Here is a 19334-nt window from a genome sequence, read left to right as displayed (position 1 = left end):
GGTCATGTTAGGCGAATGGAAGAGGATAGGTTACCTACGAGAATAATGAACACTGTTGTGGAGGGTAAGATAAGGAGAGGGAGACCAAGACGACGATAGTTAGATTCAGTTTTTAACGATTTAAAGATGAGAGGTATAGAACTAAACGTAGCCACAGAACTAGTTACAAACAGAATTGTGGCGTCGTTTAGTATATGCAGAGGTTTGCAGACTGAAAGCTGAAAGGCATAACGGTCTGTAATGAAGATGTATGTATGTTTATAATGCACAGTTTTTCGATACAGCTAATATCAACGGAAAAATGTGGCATTTCCTATTTTGGTCTCCTTATGCCCGGTTGCAGAAAAACTAAGTAAAATTTGACCGCAGTTTGATATGCAGTCGATGCGGGTTTGATTAGCAATCATTCTATTTGAGTTGCAGAAACAGCAATCATTATTTGAATGACTATCAATCTTCCATCAGATTTGGCCAGCATATTCATGCTGATCAAACACTGATTATCCAAACAGTCCCTGCAGTCTTTAAACACAAATGTACTATCCTTTTATTAATACATCGGATAATACATCTCAATGATAATAAATTGAAGTTCATGTAGAAATTGCGATTTGATTGACGTAATATCTTATTTTCCGTAGTCACTAGTCTCACATATAACCTCAATTTTATACCGGTTTTAAACAAAGAGCAAGTTAATCTCTTTCAATAAAATTACTCCCAATCTTGAAATAAATGCTAATATTTGTATATTAATATTCAAAACTTGAACCTATCTGCAGCATGCTTGTTTGCTCTTTTGTAATTTTCGAGCATTGCGTGCAGTGTATCGTGACCTGTCTGATTGGTAATTACAGTTATATCTAGTAATTTCTTGGCATGAATTCTTCTGATGAAAAAATCTTCTAACATTATGAAGAAATTACATTAAGAATAATTTTTCATGATGTGAATTGTTTCTTACGTGTAATGAAAATGAGTTTCTCAAAAGAACTAGGTTAAGTAAGGGCTCATGTGGTTTTCGTTGTTGTTAATTATTCACAACTGGCTTTATTTAATTCTCATTCCTACCATGGGGCCTCTTCTTGTTTTGCCCACACGACATGTGTGTGTGTTTTTTTCTTTTTTTCTTTCAATAATATGAATGTATTCCTAAACTTATAATAAGAGGGTGCTGCCATTCAATGAATAATTCGGCTCTCTCACTTTCTTAGTGAGTATATTACTCATTTTGTCGAAAACCAAATAATAAGGTCTCGAAACTGCTATTATTCATCTGTTACAGGACACGATCAGCCGTTTCCTGATTCATTGCCACTTTGATGCCTTTGCTCGACAGTCCCTCAACTGAGCTTGGCGTCAGGAAGGGCTTCCGACCATAAAACACATGCTATATAAATTCATCTTAGTTCGTCTCCGATCCCGTGTCAAGAAATTAATAAAAGAAAGAGTACGCTATCGAAGTCCTTTCCAGCTAACTGAAGTTTATGCCGGGCTGAGTGGCTCAGATGGTTGAGGCGCTGCTGCCCTTCTGACCCTAACTTGTCAGGTTCGATCGTGGCTCAGTACGGTGGTATTTGAAGGTGCTCAAATACGTCAGCCTCGTGTCGGTAGATTTACTGTCACGTACAAAAACTCCTGCGGGACTAAATTCCCGCGCCTCGGCGTCTGCGAAAACCGTAAAAGTAGTTAGTGGGACATAAAGCAATGTATTTATTCGGTTCGTTACGACCCCTGAGGATCACGAGTGACTTGTTCAGTACGTCTTCTTTCTTCCCAATACCTCTTCATTCTCTCACTCCTCCTCTTTCTCTCGGCTTCCGTGATCTGAATCTGGATCGTGGTGTCTGTCTATCTGTGACCTTCCACGAGCTTTTTGTATTTGGACCTGTCCTGTACTATCATCAGTGGATATTTTTCCTTTATGCCAATACATAAAGCAATTATTATTATTATTATTATTATTATTATTATTATTATTATTATTATTATTAGATGCGAAAAAGACCAGAAAACTGATCACGCAAAGCTCACCTTGAAGTTGTGCATTTCCTTCTCTGCCAGGCAGCCTCCAATTTTTCTCTCATCGTGGTTCCTCGTTCTTCTGTCCACTTAACTCCTGTCTTCTTCTTGTCGTTTCTCTCTGACTCTGCTTCCCACTTGCTGATTTTTCGTTCTGTAGCAGGTTCGGTCAGGGATGTCGGCCACTTTGATTCCTGATTTTTCCAGGTCTTGGTGGATTTCCGTTGTCCACCTATTTGTTTTGATGTTTTCTGTTGCCTCAAGTAAGATTCTTGTCAGTCTGTTTTCTTGAAGGAGTTTGATGTGTCCGTAAAATTTCAGGCCTCTTTTTCTGATGTCGGCCGCAAGATTCGAGAGCTCCTCGCTTTTTGTACGAGATTGCAGTCTGTATCCTTCGTCAGTCAGTTTTGGGCCGAGAATTTTTCTGCTGATTTTACGTTCCTCTTTCAGGATGTCTTCGAGTACTGTTTTTCAGTGGAGATCCAGTGTTTCACTCGCGTATAGTATTTCAGGTTTGATCACAGTGTTGTAATGTCGAATTTTGGTGAAGATTGAAAGGCATTTTTTGTTGTAAATGTTTTGCGTTCAGCCGAGGGCTCTCTTAATTTTCTGGATGCGGACCTCGATGGCCTTCTGTTTTTTTTCCTGTTGGTACTACAATTTCTCCGAGATATCGGAACTCAGTTACTTTTTCGATTGTGCCAAATTTCGTGTTCAAATTCTGGAGGCTGCAGTGGTTACACATGACCTTGGTTTTTTAGAAAGAGATTTGTAGGCCACATTTTTTGAGCATTCATTGAGGGTTTCGATTTATTATTATTATTATTATTATTATTATTATTATTATTACCGTGGTTGGTGGATCAGCAGAGGTAAAAGAAGGTGCCGGGGTGAATGGGTCTAACTACCAAACCAAAGTTAATTTAAAACTTTAACAAAGGTTATATTTTCTGAGTTTCAACAATCAATAACAACCAAAATTTAACAACTTTTCACTGGTTAAGATAATAACATACCAGGTACCATGACAGAATTTATACAAGGCAAGTACATCCAAAATTTAGTGACAGTTTAGTAATCCAGACTTCCAGCCCCTCGCATTACATTCCCTGAGCTCTCAGCTCGACCTTACAACAGATTGCTATCTTACACAAGGGCAGAAAACCCGTAGTTCCTGGAGCACTTGCTCCCGACTCCAAATATCAAGCCTCCCAGAGGCACAGTTACCACACTAGAACAGAGCTGACACGCTCTCAGTGTTTCAAGCCTTTTCAAGGCAATATCAGACCTTACAATTACTTGCCATCAAGGTACAGCTTACAAAAATGAAACAGGGGTATCTCGTACCCAACCTACAGGGCCTTCGTGTAAAAGAAATAACAGTTAAATAAATGGCCCGAACACAAAAATGAAAGGAGGCGAATACTTGCACTCCTCTATGTGACTTCTTAAAACCTAACGGGCACTAGGCCGATGAAACAGAGGCTATTCCCAAACTATGGAGGTGACTCGTATAATGAGGAAATTTAAAACATTACCAAACCAAACCAAACCCCATGACACTACAGCCCTTGAAGGGCCTTGGCCTACCAAGCGACCGCTGCTCAGCCCGAAGGTCTGCAGATTACGAGATGTCGTGGGGTCAGCACGACGAATCCTCTCGGCCGTTATTCTTGGCTTTCTAGACCGGGGCCGCTATCTCATCGTCAGATAGGTCCTCAATTTTAATCACGAACCAGCCCTCAGGTCCAGGTAAAAACCCTTGACCTGGCCGGGAATCGAACCCGGGGCCTCCGGGTAAGAGGCAGGCACGCTACCCCTACACCACGGGCCGGCCTTTAAAAATTTACGGAAGGGAGAAAATTAGTTACAAAATGTAGTCACCTCAAACCAAAATGAAGGGGAGCTCGAGAGGGTACATCACTCTCTATCCCCGAATTACAGTTACAGATTTTATGAGATTTTCACATTAGCCGGCAGAACTAATATTTTAGAGAAGTTGGTTACATATTAAGGTTTCGGACCGTTCCCTCAGGTTAAACTGCGGAGCTAGCAGGAATTAAAGATGTTAAACGGCCATTACCTTGTTGAAGAACAGCTGCCTGATGAAAGAGGCACCTCCTGCTTCACATACACACACTTAGATGTTGATCAAGTGGCCAAGAGACGTGAAAATCCGCAGTTTATAAACCCTCGGGGAAAGTTCGAGACCTTTCATGAATAATAAAGCCACACCCTCTCAATTTTATTGGTAGATGAAAAAGTTACACACAAAATCGAAGAAGCAGCCTGTGATAGGTTGAAAATTAATTACAGAAATTAGGGATTGGCTGAATTAAAAACTGGCGGAAAGAAAAAAGGTCAATATTGCCAACCCACAAATGAATGAACATAATTTAGTAAAGAACAAACTTATGAATACAAAATTTCTTCAAATAAAGTTCCTTCACTTCACACCAGGGTACATGATCATACTGTACCGTTCCCGTCTGAAATACAGTCTATCGGCGCCAATCGGAGAGCTGCGTGTTCGGTTCTTAAAAAATTGATCGGGCTAAAATAAATTAAAAATCTCAGGATAAAATAAATACCATGGGTATATGAACGGGAAACAGTATCATATTTCCGAAATAAAATACAAAATAAAGGGGTAAGATGGATTTATTGACTAATAAACATTATTGAAATTCGAGATAAACAAAAAAATGGAAAATAATTAAATATGGTTCAAATAAATGCCAAAAAATTAATATGTGCCGGGCACATAATTAACATAAATTACACCAATTTACAAAGGACGGGCAATGTCCCGTTTCAAAATGAAAACATTTACAAAATAAACGCAACGACCTGGGGAAGAAATTCACACTTCGCTTCGACTTACGCAGTTAAATTTATTTTAACGCATCCTGACGGATATCATTCAAATTATAATTACAGGACATACCGCGACAGAATAAAATTATGCTAAATCCGATCCATAATAAAACTATATGTACATCACTTATCATCAAATCAATATTTCAGGGACCTTAGCTTACATCTACACTGAATTTACTTAACAGACCGTTCTGTTATAAATTGGATGGCTTAAAAGCCTACTTCCCAATAGAATGAGTTTCGGACTCATATTTAAGAACAAATCTTTTTCAACGCTGGCCATGACATAATCAACAACAAACCAAGTAACACAAATTAATACAAAATACACTCTCGGAGAAACCTGTAATGACATGCAATAAAAAAAATAATATCATCTGTGTATTCAATATCTGAAATATAAACAATAAGATACTAGACTCCTTCATATAAAAAGAACACCGAACTCCATGCTCAGCTATCCGTCTGTTGATCTTTCACTAAGCACGCTGTAATATAAATCACGGAACACTTCCAATGCGCCAGCTATGAAACATCTTACTTCGCCAGAAAAGACTCTAATTGGTTTGGTAAATCTTGCCTGAGAAATTCTAATATATTTGAAAACATAAATTACGCTGCCATTCACTTCGCTGTTCATTTAATTAACACAAGGCCTCGAACTCAAACTAACGCACCAATACACATTCCTATGGCCTTAACTACATATTCCAATATAACACGACTTGCAGATATGATACTCAAACATCTGGCCTAACACTTTGGGGTCCGTGAGTTCGATTCTCACAATCACAATGGACACTTGAGGCAAATCAAACCTCTCTCTTTTCATGCAGCTGACACCATTATATCTTTCCGATATTTATTTCCAGGCACGACCGTCCTGTAATAACACACATTGTAATCTCAGTATCAGGCTAATCTTGCCTTTTTCTCGTAAAAACATAACTCAATACCAATTAGCTAGTTCTATCTGCGGATCTAGAAGATATTAGTTCGACGGTGCACTTTTACGTTGGTCATCACTGCCATGTTCTCCTATAAACGTGCTACATGCAGAAAAAAAATACCTTGCTAAATTTTATTCCCAGACCAAACTTTAGGCTGTGTAGCCTCCATACTAAAAGAGTCTACATCTTGTACCAAAATGGAATACTCAGTTACCTTTAGACATATATATCCTCATCTACACCTAATCATTTCCCTCTTTCCCATCTTATAAAAAGGTAATAAAGTAATACATAAAAATCAGGGTTCCAAACATGCATTTCCCTGAAACATGACACTAATCTATAAAAATACAACATAGCTCAGTCACAACAAGACTGACATTTACATTTACATTACACTATCTATCTAAGCATGCCTATAATTAAAATGAACTTAACTGGTAGCGTCTCAGTTTCTTCATGATTCCAGGCCACAGCGTCCAGCAAATTACGCCATTATTGCACCAAACTGCATGGCGTTATCAAATACTCTGCAAGTCTTTTCTTCTCTCTTCATCATGTAGTAATAGTGCTTCGCACACACCATTTAATTGTACCAATACGATGACGACGGTTCGTACAAGTTCTTCGCGAAACCGAACGCGTACCGAACACGGTGTTTGCACAAACGGTATGCAAATTACGCATACACGGGTACGGAAATATCGACAGTAACTATCGTTTTTATTGTTATTAACCCGTGTCACCACCGCACTTTGACATACGTGATACGTGATATAAGATCAAAAACACCGACCCGCACAGTTCACACTTCAAAGCAGAGTGACTTTCCATTTCCAGAGGCTGCTATATACACCACACTCTGGTATTAGTCATATCTTAGGGGATTCCACTGGCGCGATGACGTTACTGCTCACCCACTACTCTGCAAAAGCGCTGATTCAGTAAAAATATGTTAATTACTTTATTAATTCAAATTAAGTATTGCAACTGTCTACAGGTAGTTCTTTTAATGTTTAACTGGCTTCTATTTCATATTAAAACCGTGGAGTGTAGCTTTATAACAAATTGCCTAATAAAATAAAGAGTTGTGCAGCACTGTAAATTTAGAAGTTGGTAAGACTGACTTAATTTGTTTTGTAAATCCCTTCATTCTGCCATATCGCTTCCAGGGCTGTGATTGGTCCTTTTATAATCGGCCGCTCTCAAACACTCTCGTGCATCCCTGATTGACTCATACGGAGTACGCGAGATATTCACTGTTGCTATGCTTAGATAAGAAGCTATTACTGATGTCACGCGATGACGGAACACTGCATTACGCAACTTCTAGGTCGCATCATGACTCCTGCTTGTATTAGATGCACAATGTTACACCATATTATATAATTAATATTTGGGGCATATATGATATGGCACAATACGGTTTTTTTTTTTTTTTTTTGTATTGACCTCTATGAGAGAATGTCCAAATTTCTCGATGAACGGAAAACAAAAACAAGTTGAAATGCACACAGTACTGGAAACTTCACCGTCACAAAATTAAGGTAGTGACATCTTCTGAGTAAAAGTTTAAGTAGGTCTAGTTCCAAGTTCAGTGTTTCTCAAGTAGAGGAGTTCTATTAGGCGCAACATTTAAATGTGCGGCGTAGAGGTGTACCTCCCGGTACAATTATTATTATTATTATTATTATTATTATTATTATTATTATTAACTGAAGATGATGATAATTTGTATGTCGTTGTGTAAATTAAATCTTTGTTATAGGTTGTATGATTTATATACTGTTTGATTCTTCATACTCAGTTCTAGTAGACGTTGATTATCCAGTGAATTTAGCTTGCAACGTAAAGTATTTTCAAATAGACCTAATCAAACTTTCTAAAAGACTGAGGAATTTTCTGAGGGTGGTCTGGACTACCTGGTTCCCTTCTCCTCCCCCTGCCCCCTCTGTAAGTACGTCCTTCGTGTGAGACGCCGAATGCAAAACGTGCTGGTGGAGCAAGACTATTGGTCGAGTAACTCCAGTGCAACATCACTCTCCTCTGCTCTTCTGCGTACTAGCTTCTTTACTCTGCCCACACATCCAGGATCGTTTACATAATACTACTTATAAATAGAATAGAAATAGAAATATATTTATTTAAAGTTAATTACAAGAAGGACCTGAGGACCCTTTGGCTGTAACTAACTGCCTCTTCAACTTAAATATATCACTTAATATATACAGTCTAATAAACAGATTACATTAAAAGATACATTTTCCCACTGAGGATATAATCATATTAAAAACTAAACATCTAAGAGATGTCAATAATACTTTTACCATTTCATAAACATAGACTATACTAACAAGGAAGAGAAGGCATAAGAGAAACCTAAGAATTTTAATGCCAAGGATGAATTAAGAATAAAACTGAACATCTAAAATGTACCTAGGAGATTTTGATATTTCGTACTATTTAATTAATTTGGTGAAAATTCACTCACATGGCTTAATAAGTGGAAAGGTCGCGGTATTTAAGACATTTTTTCTGAGTTCCGACACTACTTTGCTGTATTTCATATAGTTTAAGATCATTGTATAATTGAGAGGCAGTGGCAATGAACGACTTGCTGTACTTCACCGTACGATGCTGTGGAACCTGAATGGTGTTAGCTGTAAACCTATTGTCCCGATCATGCACTTGACTCATCTGAACAAAGGACTTGGTCAAATATGAGGGAGCATTAGATTTTAAAATTCTCAGCAGTAAGTAAACAGCTGAGTATGATCGTCTATCACTGAGTTTCTGCCACGCTGCGGCTTTGTAGTAAGATCTTACGTGACAGTCTTTACGAATATTGAAGACGAATCGCACACAGACATTCTGAATACGCTGGAGTTCGATATTATATTTCTCTGATATATCGCTGTAAATTACAGCGCCGTAATCTCAGTAATTCTACTAGCATGGATTGCTCTCCTGTGCACTCTACCCGCGTAAGAGAGGCTTTAAGACCGTTGTACACGGGTAGAGTGGTGAGTAGGGCACGGCTTTTTATGTAGTATCACAGTGCGAAAAATGTGGTAAATATCGGTGAAGTACATAATATTAATAAAATATGTAATAGTATTAATGCACTAAATTTACAAGAATGTTCGTATATTACTTCTTTTTTGGTTATGATACGGGAACGAGACAGTAAAATTGTTTTAAATACCTCCATATTTTGTGACTGAAGTAATCGTTGTTGCTTTAGATAATGTACAGTATACAGTCTACTGGTTTCTAAATTTGACAGTATTAAATTATCAAAATATTTCAAATATTTAAAAATAATTTTATGCTCTATAAATCGCGGACTATGTTACAGAATGTATTGTAATTTCCTTTTCTCCCTCATGCCCCGAAAATGAAACAAATAAATGTTACTAAATAAAGTTAATATAGAATCTGTCTTTAAATCCCTATTAAGTAACGAGTAGTACGGTAACTTCTTATACCGTGATGCATAGTTTATCACCAAGTTCTTCTCCAAGTTTGCTATTTTGATGTTTTGGAGCTGATGCGGTAAAATTCTCTTGTAGGCTGAGAAGGACCGTTCAGTATCGCAAGAAATCACCGGTGTGTATTTTAGAAGATAAAACTAGCTGGGTGAAATATCTTATGGTGTCTCTTCTTGTTCGCCACTAATGATCTTACAAACAGATGGAGAGCTTGAATAGCCAAGATGTCGTTTCAAGACTGCATGGAATTTGTTAGAAACTTTGAGCAATGAAAGGCACCTAGCCATCCCAAATTCTGAGAAAGGATTAGCGTTATTTTATGCAGTTTAGGCACTCATACCTACTGTATTTCACAGACAGAGATTAAAATCCCAATTTTAAAGGAATTTTGAAGCCAACTTTTAGCAACTGAAGTATATTCTATATCCGATGAAATTCGCCAATTATTTTACTAGGCCTTTAGTCTGAAAATTAAACGAACTGACACAATTTTTAAAGGTTTTAATAATTACCTAGATACGTACAAAACGTTACATTCTTCACATAATATGTAAAAAAAATGTGATATTGGCAAGAATGTGTAAAAATGTGTAAAATGAAATACAGGTATAACCGTATCAGAACTGCAGTTCGCCGACATTTTTAATTTTCGGTTGTCTACAAGTAAAGGAATGGAATAGGGTATGTTACTACATACGAATGCGGGCCGTAGTATTGAGGCAGGTACTTGGTCAAGTAACTCAACAACCTGTAGAGCTGTATGGCGAATACATGTATGTATGAAATTCAGGTCTACTGCCGAAACTGAAATATGAGGCAAGTCGCGGAGGTTCGAAACGTTTAAGAGGACTTTAGAGTAAACGAGTTAACAAAATAAATGGAAACAATGACCTGTACTATGTTCAGGTGTTCTCAAATTTCACTGGGGTTATCCTACGACGCATTTTATAGCACAATGCATCCTGCAAGGGTAGCTCTCTCAGCAGGAAAGTTGGTAGTCTGTGTGCAATCCCGAAGAAGTTTTGAAAATTGAGATACAATTTTTAAATTAAATTTTATTTTCTTACGGAACTTACTTTCAAAGCACACCATACTATAGGCGTCCGTACTCTACTGTCCGCCTCCATAGCGTAACTTAGCGTTATTAGCAGCCGTCCTCGGAGGTCCGGGTTTGATATCCGGTAGTTTTAGAGATTTAAGAATAGCAGGAGGGCTTTAGCTAGTTGAAATGGTACATGTAACTCACCATTTCGGGACGAGGACACGAATTTACTTGTACTCTACTGTGTGTAAATGTTCCACTGCAACTGTCATCGTGTAAACAATCCTCGTGGGAGAGGTCGGATATGCGCTCATGGCCGTCATTTGTTAACTCTTCACTCTGCACTTCCATCAGCCACCGGAATGCTATACCAGATACGTCAGTATAATAAAGGGTACATTTCTTTTACTTCTGTAGTGAATACGATAATTTGCCAAATATTCTCATGTAAATGATTTTGTTGTTGTTTGCAGGTAAAATAAAATATTCGGAACGTGTGTACGACGCATGTATGGAGGCGTTCGACTGCTTGCCCCTGGCCGCCCTCATGAACCAGCAGTTCCTCTGTGTTCACGGGGGCCTCTCACCGGAAATTCACAATCTCGACGATATCAGAAAGGTAAGTGTGTATCTACAGAGGATATCCATAATCCTCAACAAGAATTATATACCACGGTTACTGTTTTTTGTGTTCCAGTACGAATATTTTGCTTCGATGCTAAGTTTTCTCGTCCATTTTCCAATAGTTTTAAATGTTAATTTCAGCTTCTTTTCCCTTTAGTTTAATAAAAATACTAATTTTCAGACATGTCGTATACCTGACTAGAAAATTATCAAGAATGATTTCTCAAGAATATTTATAAGTATCAACTTTGATGTTAAATTTCTCTGTGGTCTGCTGAGTGATGCCGTTGGTTAGGCGCTCATCTCGTGTGTCTTCTTGACGTACTGTGCATACTTTGGTATGACTTCGATGCCGTAGCTTTTAAGGTAGGCCTAGAGGCTACGCGTATCTGTATGGCTCATTTAAAATTTTTGCCCCTTGTAATATCACGAAAATATAAATGAATGAGAGAGAGAGAGAGAGAGAGAGAGAGAGAGAGAGAGAGAGAGAGAGAGAGAGTAAAGTAAAAGCAGATTGATGGCCAGTGGAGACTTTTGCCAAATTCAATACTTTACAAGGAAAGTAATCGATCATTGGCACGATGCGAAAACGGAGGATTGCATTCTGTGGGCACATATACCGCTTACCGAATACTAGACTCCAGAAACAGCTTCTTGGAATAGTAAAACAAAAAACACATGGTTTAAAGAAATATAAATGGATTCAGATGAATTAAAAATTGCTAACGATCAAATTGAAAATAGAGAAGAGAAACTGATTCTAAACAACAAGCACACAAGACTATCAGTAAAAATATCGTAGCGTAAGCAGAAGAACGGGTCGCAAAATCATCCAGAATGAAGAAGTTTTGGGAAAAGAAAAAAAAAGTTGTTAAATGTTAAAAGCTGTACCGTACTTACTCTTTGAAGACTTTGTTGTATACCGCTTTTCACGAGAGTTTAATCCTGATGTAAACAAACAGGCGGAGCACCTTGCCTTCGCACGTGGACATAGACGTACCGGTAGTTGATTGGAGAAGGAACCGTCGCACTCACTCGACTGTATGTCAGCTCGAAGGAAAGTAGTACGTCGCATTAATTTTAATTTATTACATTTAGAGAGTTTGGAAGAGTACGTAATCAGATTAAAATATGGTTGTCATATATCCCAGTATATATATGCTTTTTTCATAAATTAGTGATTAAATAACGAGAAATGAAGGCACAAGGCGTGGTATAATACAGGAAGTCTTCTCGTGTTGGGAGGGGGAGTCCCAAGCTGTACAGCGTGGAGATAAGGTGTTGCATCTTGCAGCAACGGTCATTGAGTCGTCATTCATAGTGAGAGAAATGGAGCAAGAGGTAGGACCATCGCGTGTAGAAAAAGAAAAAAATCTCTCAGAAGTGGCCATGGGCAGTGCATTGTGAATGTGCTTAATAAACTAAGTGAACAGAATCCAGGTTTAGTCGTAAAAGAGGTAGAGCAACTAAGTGCAGAATTGTGTGGTGTGTCGGCTAGTTCGGTTCATAATAAATAAATAAATAAATAAATAAATAAAGTAGGCCTTGATTTTCAACAGATTTCCCTTCAAACCCCTCCGTTTAGTTTCACACAGCTCAAAAACTGTCCCTCGTCTATTTTTAGGTAGGGTACACAAATATGTTTATTCAGAAGTTAAGATATTCGCACTATTGTCGTATGCGATGCGCAGCCCTGTACGTCCGAACACGAGACGTTGAAGGGGTGGAGGTTGGTACCACACGCTCAGCGAATCACAACTCTTTCTTTGGTGGAGGCGTGGACATACAATTTTTACATCAGGAATAAACTCTCGTGAAAAGACATACAGTATGTCACTTTCCTATTCAGGCACAACCCATTTCGTTATAAAAAGTTCTATGTGTCTGTGTATTTATGGAAATTATTTATTTATAATTGTGTGTCTTGAATGTAATAACAAGACGTAAACACTCAGTGCACAAATTTATTGTTAGTGCAAATAATTTGTGTTTACACAAATAAAAACTGCATACACTCCAAAACTTCAAGTCACTTTGTTATTCATACACTATTAAAGATAGCGTCATCCGACAACATTGAACGAGACATACGTACTGTATGTAGGTAGATGTTGTGCGAGGAGAGGTGTTGCCGGTTGTGTTCGTCGTAGACCTGTGTGAGTGCTGGTAGAAATGGGCAAGGGCAAAGAGCTTGGATATGAGCTGAAACAGACAATTGTCAATCTAGCATTTACAGGATACACCACACGAAAAATATGAGTCTTGGTGAAGAAAAGTCATGCCACTGTTAAGTATGTCGTGAATAAGTTTAAGTACGAAGGGTCGGTGAAGAATGTGCCACGAAAGCCCAAACAAAAGAAACTAAGCCTACAAGCAGAATGGCTTATTGTGAGGCAAGTGAAATCCAACCCTCTCATAAGTACTCCAAAGCTGCGGGCAGTGCTGGAAGCTGTTACTGGGAAGAAAATATGTACTCAGACGCTCCTGTGAGTTTTACATCGACACGGTTACCATGGCCGTGTACCAAGGAAAGAGGTCCTATGTTAGTAAGAAGAGCCATGCTGCAAGACTGTTCTTTGCAAAAGAACACGAAAACAAGGGCTAGGAGTTTTGGAACCATGTCATCTGGTTCGATGAAACTAAAATCTACCTGTTTGGTTCCGATGGTGCTCATAGGGTGTAGTAAAAGACCAATACGGACAACGATGTGGCCAATACAATTCCCACAGTGAAACACGGAGGTGGATCGGTTATGATGTGGGGGTGTATGTCGGCATAAGGTGCAGAGAGTGTTCAATTTATTGAAGGCACGATGGACAAAGTACAGTAGTGTACAATAATATTTTAAAGAAAAATGTTAAACAAAATGCTGAAAAATTGGGAATGCTACCGACCTACATGTTTCAACAGGAAAACAAACGCAAACATACCACTGCTCTGAACAAGGAGTGGTTAATTTGGAACATTCCAAAACAATTAAAAACACCTCCCCAGTCTGCTAACTTAAAACCTATTGAACATTTATGGGTATTTTTGAAGTCTGGGGTTCACAGTAGAAAGGTTTTATCCAAAGACGAGTTAAAACGAGTGATGGCCCAAGAATGGTACAGTATCAGCCATGAAACGTGTGCGAGGGTAGTAAATTCCATGCAGCGCAGGTGTCAAGCTGTCATTAAAGCTAAGGGTTACTCCACAAAGTACTACGATTGGTTCTATGGTTCATTTCATTCATGTGATTAGTTGAAGAACTAGCATCTGTATGAATAACAATATGACGTAGGAAAAGGTCATGTTTTGTTATATTCTCCAGTATTTTCTGCCATATGTTGTTATAAATATTATTTTTGTATGGTATTGTAAAAAAATCTACCAGGAATAAATGTCTTAAAGGACAATTACTGTAACATCCATTTGAATGACCAAAATTTACGGCTCTTTTCACAATATGAAACTGTATGAATAAGAAAGTGATATATTGTATATAAGGTTTGTTTTTGGTGCTCTAATGTGGGCGTAAGCAGTATAAATAAATAAATAAATAAATAAATAAATAAAATACGTCTTAAAATAGTCTCCATTCTTCAAAAATGCAGGAAACTTAACAGCCAATAATAATAATAATAATAGTAATAATAATACAGTATGAGGCAAAACAAACTGTCCTGACATTTAAAACATGCTCTGAACATCAGTGTACGTCATTATAACGTACAGGTGACGACGGCAACACGTCGGTACAGCATGTATTCAAAATGTGCACCCGCATATCTTATGCACTGTTCACAATGATCCTGCAGATTTTTGAACATGTTGATGAACAGAGGTTACTGCAAGGACACATGAATTGCTGTATCTTCTCTCGTAATGCGGCAACGTTCCTTGGTAGGTCACCTGACCGGAAAACAATCTTTCAGCATGGTGCGTATGTAGACATCAGCTGGTAGCGTGAGATCCGGAGAGTGGGTAGAGTACGGAAATTACATTGCATGTCATAAAATATGTTGTTGCATGAAGGCAAGTAACCCTCTCGCGGTGTGGGCTATAGTTTCGGTGCGGTCCCAAAGTATCAGTCTCAAAGTATCCGAACATGAAAATTGACAGAAAACAGTATGAAAATATCTGCAAGCAATATGTAGCCGAAATAAATACGCTAATGAGTCTCAAAATATCCATGAAGTGTAGGGAGCTGTTTAGACGACAGGGACTTTAAAACACAAACAATTCTTAAGTTTACTAGCTGGGTGGTCGAACTTCGCTACGTTGAGGGTGAATTCCTTTATTATTATTATTATTATTATTATTATTATTATTATTATTATTATTATTATTATTATTATTATTGTTATTGTTATTATTATTATTGTTATTATTATTATTATTGTTATTATTATTTATTTGAAAGATCTTTTTGACTACTTCGACGACCAATGGCTGTACACTCTACAAATCTCACTTCGGTTGTCGAATTGTAAGTTGCTATAAAAAGACCTCATCCCCGCTTCTATGCTTTGTAAGATAATTGACATTCTTTGTCAACATTTGGGGATTTTCAGCAGCAGTTTTCCCCGAAGGACATAATGTTGTTCAAATTTGCCCGCATAACATCGTGTGACGTCGAGCGGAGTTTTCCCAGGTACAGAAACATTCTGTCTGACTACCGAAGAGTGTTCGTGTTCGACAGTTTGAAAATACACGTGATCATCTAGTGCTATTTCACTGCCGGAAAGGAATACTAAGACCGGGTATGGATATTTTTATCGTCATTTGTATAAAAATTTACAGATTCAGAACTAGTTAAATACTTTATCACATCATCATCCGTTGCTAATTATTTCTTGATTTTCAGGATACGTGTGGTGCCATATCTGAAGATAAAAAAGAACTTTGTGATTAACATAAACTGAATGTAACAAACAAAACTCAAAAATGTTCATTTATAGGCCTACATTAATCAATTACATATTTTTCCCTTTTTATTCATTTATTAAAGATTTTGGGTCATATTTGCTTGCATATTTCGAAGATATAGCTTCATGCTATAGGCCTAGATCATTCAGTCTAAGAGTCTGAATTTCAGTATTGGATCGGCGTTATGGGTGGATTGAATTTCTCTTTCTCAAATCATTAAATTATTTGTTTTATATTGCTTGGAAATTTATGTTTAAAAACGTTCGTATTTACTTCGTTTTGCCCACGCTCTCGACGCTATTATTGTTGGTTTGTGTGAAAATGCTGCCAAGGATACATGACTCATATGATCAAGGCTTGGCTTGCAAGTTGACAGGTGTTGTTGGACGTTTTCTTCCTTTATATATATATTCATTAGTTGTGCATATCTCTCGACTCTCTGAAGTGACAAGTGGCGCGGTGAGATCTTCAACACCTTCGCGACACACTGTCGCGATAATGTGCTTGTGGCTGAAAGGTATTTGCTAGAAGAAACCAGTGACGCATCATGTTGGTATGTTTGATGTTTGGTTATTCGCAGTTTTATGGAGACACGTTTTCTTTCATTAGAATATCTCGTACTTAATTTCAAACACTATCGCTGGGTTGAAAGGCAATCTGGACTGTCTGGCGCGCCATACATCTCGTATCTGTTGTAGAGTTACTTGAAAAAGTGTCACACATATATACTTTTTTTTTTTAAATATTTCTTTCTTGCTGTTTGAACTGTTCATGGTACTTGGTCAAGTAGTGACGCGTGTCACTTCTCTGCCGAAGTACTCATATTAGAATGTTTCAGTTGAAACAGAGTTTGCAACACTGAAAATTACTTACTGGACAGCCGAGAGGTGGCAGAACTCCGTGGTTTGGTTTATGTAGTAAGAGCTTAGAACGTACCCGATAAGTAGAGGAAAAATTTGAAGCAGTGGTTACGTTCAAACGAATACGTGCAAATAAAGTGCTTTGATCGGGAAAGCTATCACGAAGTGTGCTTGTGCTCTACGAAAACGTAAGTCATCGCGCTGCCAACACAACAGTATGGTCGTATATGGATCACCCTACAGCCAACAGTCACGTTGTTGGTCTGCTGGAGTGCGAGTGCGAGTGGTGCCATTGTATGTGACATACCATGGGTTTACATTACCTGTGATTAGTACCACTGTAGGAGGAACGCCATGGTTCTGCTTTACTAGTGATTGGTGCCATTGTGAGGGGCCGGTAACCTGGATTTTGGACCCCTTTAGATAATAAGCATCATCCCAATGATTAAGATAATGTGAATTGGATCCACTGATTGTTTTTCTCATCACCATTCGTTTTAGATTCTAGTCAGTGGACACATTTTGAAGTGCTAATTTGCCTAACACCTTGTACTATTAGGGGCCGATGTCCTTGTTGTTAGGCCCTTTTAACCAACAACAACAACAACAACAATAATCATCATTATCACGAGGTTGATGTATTTGAGCACCTTCAAATACCATCCGACTGAGCTAGGATCGAACCCGACAATTTTGGGGTCAGAGGACCAGCCAACACTTAACCGTCTAAGCTTCTGGGAATGTTGAAGCACCTGTCAGTAACATGATTCCTAAAGGCCGGATTATATGTAACATAAAAAGCTCGAAATATGCATAAAAATGCTTGAAATATGCATGAAAAGTGTGAACATACGCAATATGAAATAATAAAAACAAAGTAATGATTAGTTATATAATATAAATTATATTATTTCAAATCAACATACAATCGGCAATTTTTATTCAGAAAAAAATATCGTTTATAAATTATTTTACTTTGCTACTATGGTAAACAGAAACGATCAGGTACTGTTCCAAATGTTCAGTAGTAAGATTGTGTCGTCGATCGCTCAAAACATTTTTTTAAGCAGAAAAGGACCGATATCAACTGAAGTAACTGGACAGTATTTGAATGTGGGTGCCATATTGGCACTTACTGTTTCTGGCAAAAGTTCACCCGTCCCATTAATGAAACTAGCAATTTGACACAAAGGTTCAAAGCCTGGGTTATTGTTCAAAATGTTTGCAAACTTTTCTTTAAGTTTCCTCGGGAATACCTCCGGCGAGGAGGAGTTCACTAGACGAATTTTATTCATTAACTGAATAGATTCAGTCAATTCAGTCAACACCAAACCTTGAGTTTCGAGTTTTGTAATACTCGCAGATACATGAGAAAAATGACTGCTAATGACTGCAGTGTTCTTCTGAATACTGGAATCATTAAATGCTTCCTTGCACCGACAAATTGCCTCAGCCTCTACACTATCGTAGTCGTTCAGTACATCGTTTACTACACCTTTGATTGCCTCGAAATGTTCATTGTAAAACAACACAGCTTAGACCCAAGTACCCCAACGACGTACCACTGGTTCGGGAGGTAATGGCACATTTTGTAGTTTTTCTTTGTAGGCCTTGATGCGAGCAGGTGCCTTAAGAAACACTTTATTTGCTGATGAAATCAGTTTGTTTACATTCCCAAACATGGATCGTACTTCTTCAGCGAGGCGATGTACTCCGTGAGCGAAGCACGTCACATGAATCATATTCGTGTAAAATACCTGGAGGGCTTTTCCTGCTTTGATCATGTAGGGAGCAGCATATGAGAGAAACATAAACATCCTTTCATCTGCAGAAGATTCTGGAAATATCTGTTTAATGCCCTCATTCACAAATCTGGCGATCGTAGAATGATTTACATTTTGTAATTCTTTGCAGGCCACCAAATAGGTAAGAAGGCTCTTTTTTTATGCACCAACAATTAAATTAGCAATGTAACGGCCACAATTGTCGGTAGTTTTCATCAGCTGAAATCCAAATGATGTTATCCTTGAGTTCATTGCGTTTTTCTTCCAGAATACGTAGATAAATTGTCGGCATGCAACTTTTACGCAATGTTGATTCATCTGTTATATTTTGATTTAAGCAGTATTTGCGCAGAAAGCCTTTGAGGATAGGGTTTGTAAGTTTGCGAAGAGGAATATTACTTGCAATGAATGCTTCACATAGATCCATGTTAAAGCGATTTTTGTCGTTTCCTCTGGAGGTTAAATCACTGCGACTGTTACTTGCCGCTGTTAAAATTTGTTGTCGTGGGCCCTTCTTTTGCATTCCTGCGAGATGAAGACTTGTCTTGACATGTTGGTCTATTTGAAACTTTTTTTGTGCACGGAACGTTTTTCTGGCAAATTCGACAGTATGATTTATTTCCGTCATAAGTAAATGTTCCAGGATGGTCAGCTGTCCTCGAAACGGCATTTCTTTATTCGTTTGGCATGGTGCACTGCACGTTACACACTACGCTTTGGACTTTGTACAAATACAATAAATAGAGAGCTAAACTGAAACAATGGACGTGCAA

At 38.1% G+C, this 19334-nt stretch overlaps 1 protein-coding gene across 3 annotated transcripts in view; it reads left to right on the top strand.

The window, feature by feature from the left end:
* Positions 1–19334, top strand: part of LOC136878964 (serine/threonine-protein phosphatase 2B catalytic subunit 2) — a 1209081-nt gene that overhangs the window by 1012776 nt on the left and 176971 nt on the right. For all 3 annotated transcript variants that reach the window (XM_067152610.2, XM_067152609.2, XM_067152608.2), the window contains exon 5: positions 10859–11004. In XM_067152610.2, the coding sequence (XP_067008711.1) occupies positions 10859–11004 (146 nt within the window). The remainder of the gene's footprint in view (positions 1–10858; positions 11005–19334) is intronic.

Source organism: Anabrus simplex, chromosome 8 (genome assembly GCF_040414725.1).
Source record: "Anabrus simplex isolate iqAnaSimp1 chromosome 8, ASM4041472v1, whole genome shotgun sequence".
Lineage (NCBI taxonomy): Eukaryota > Metazoa > Arthropoda > Insecta > Orthoptera > Tettigoniidae > Anabrus > Anabrus simplex.
Note: the sequence above shows the minus strand (reverse complement) of the source record. Positions and strands in the feature narration are given on the sequence as shown.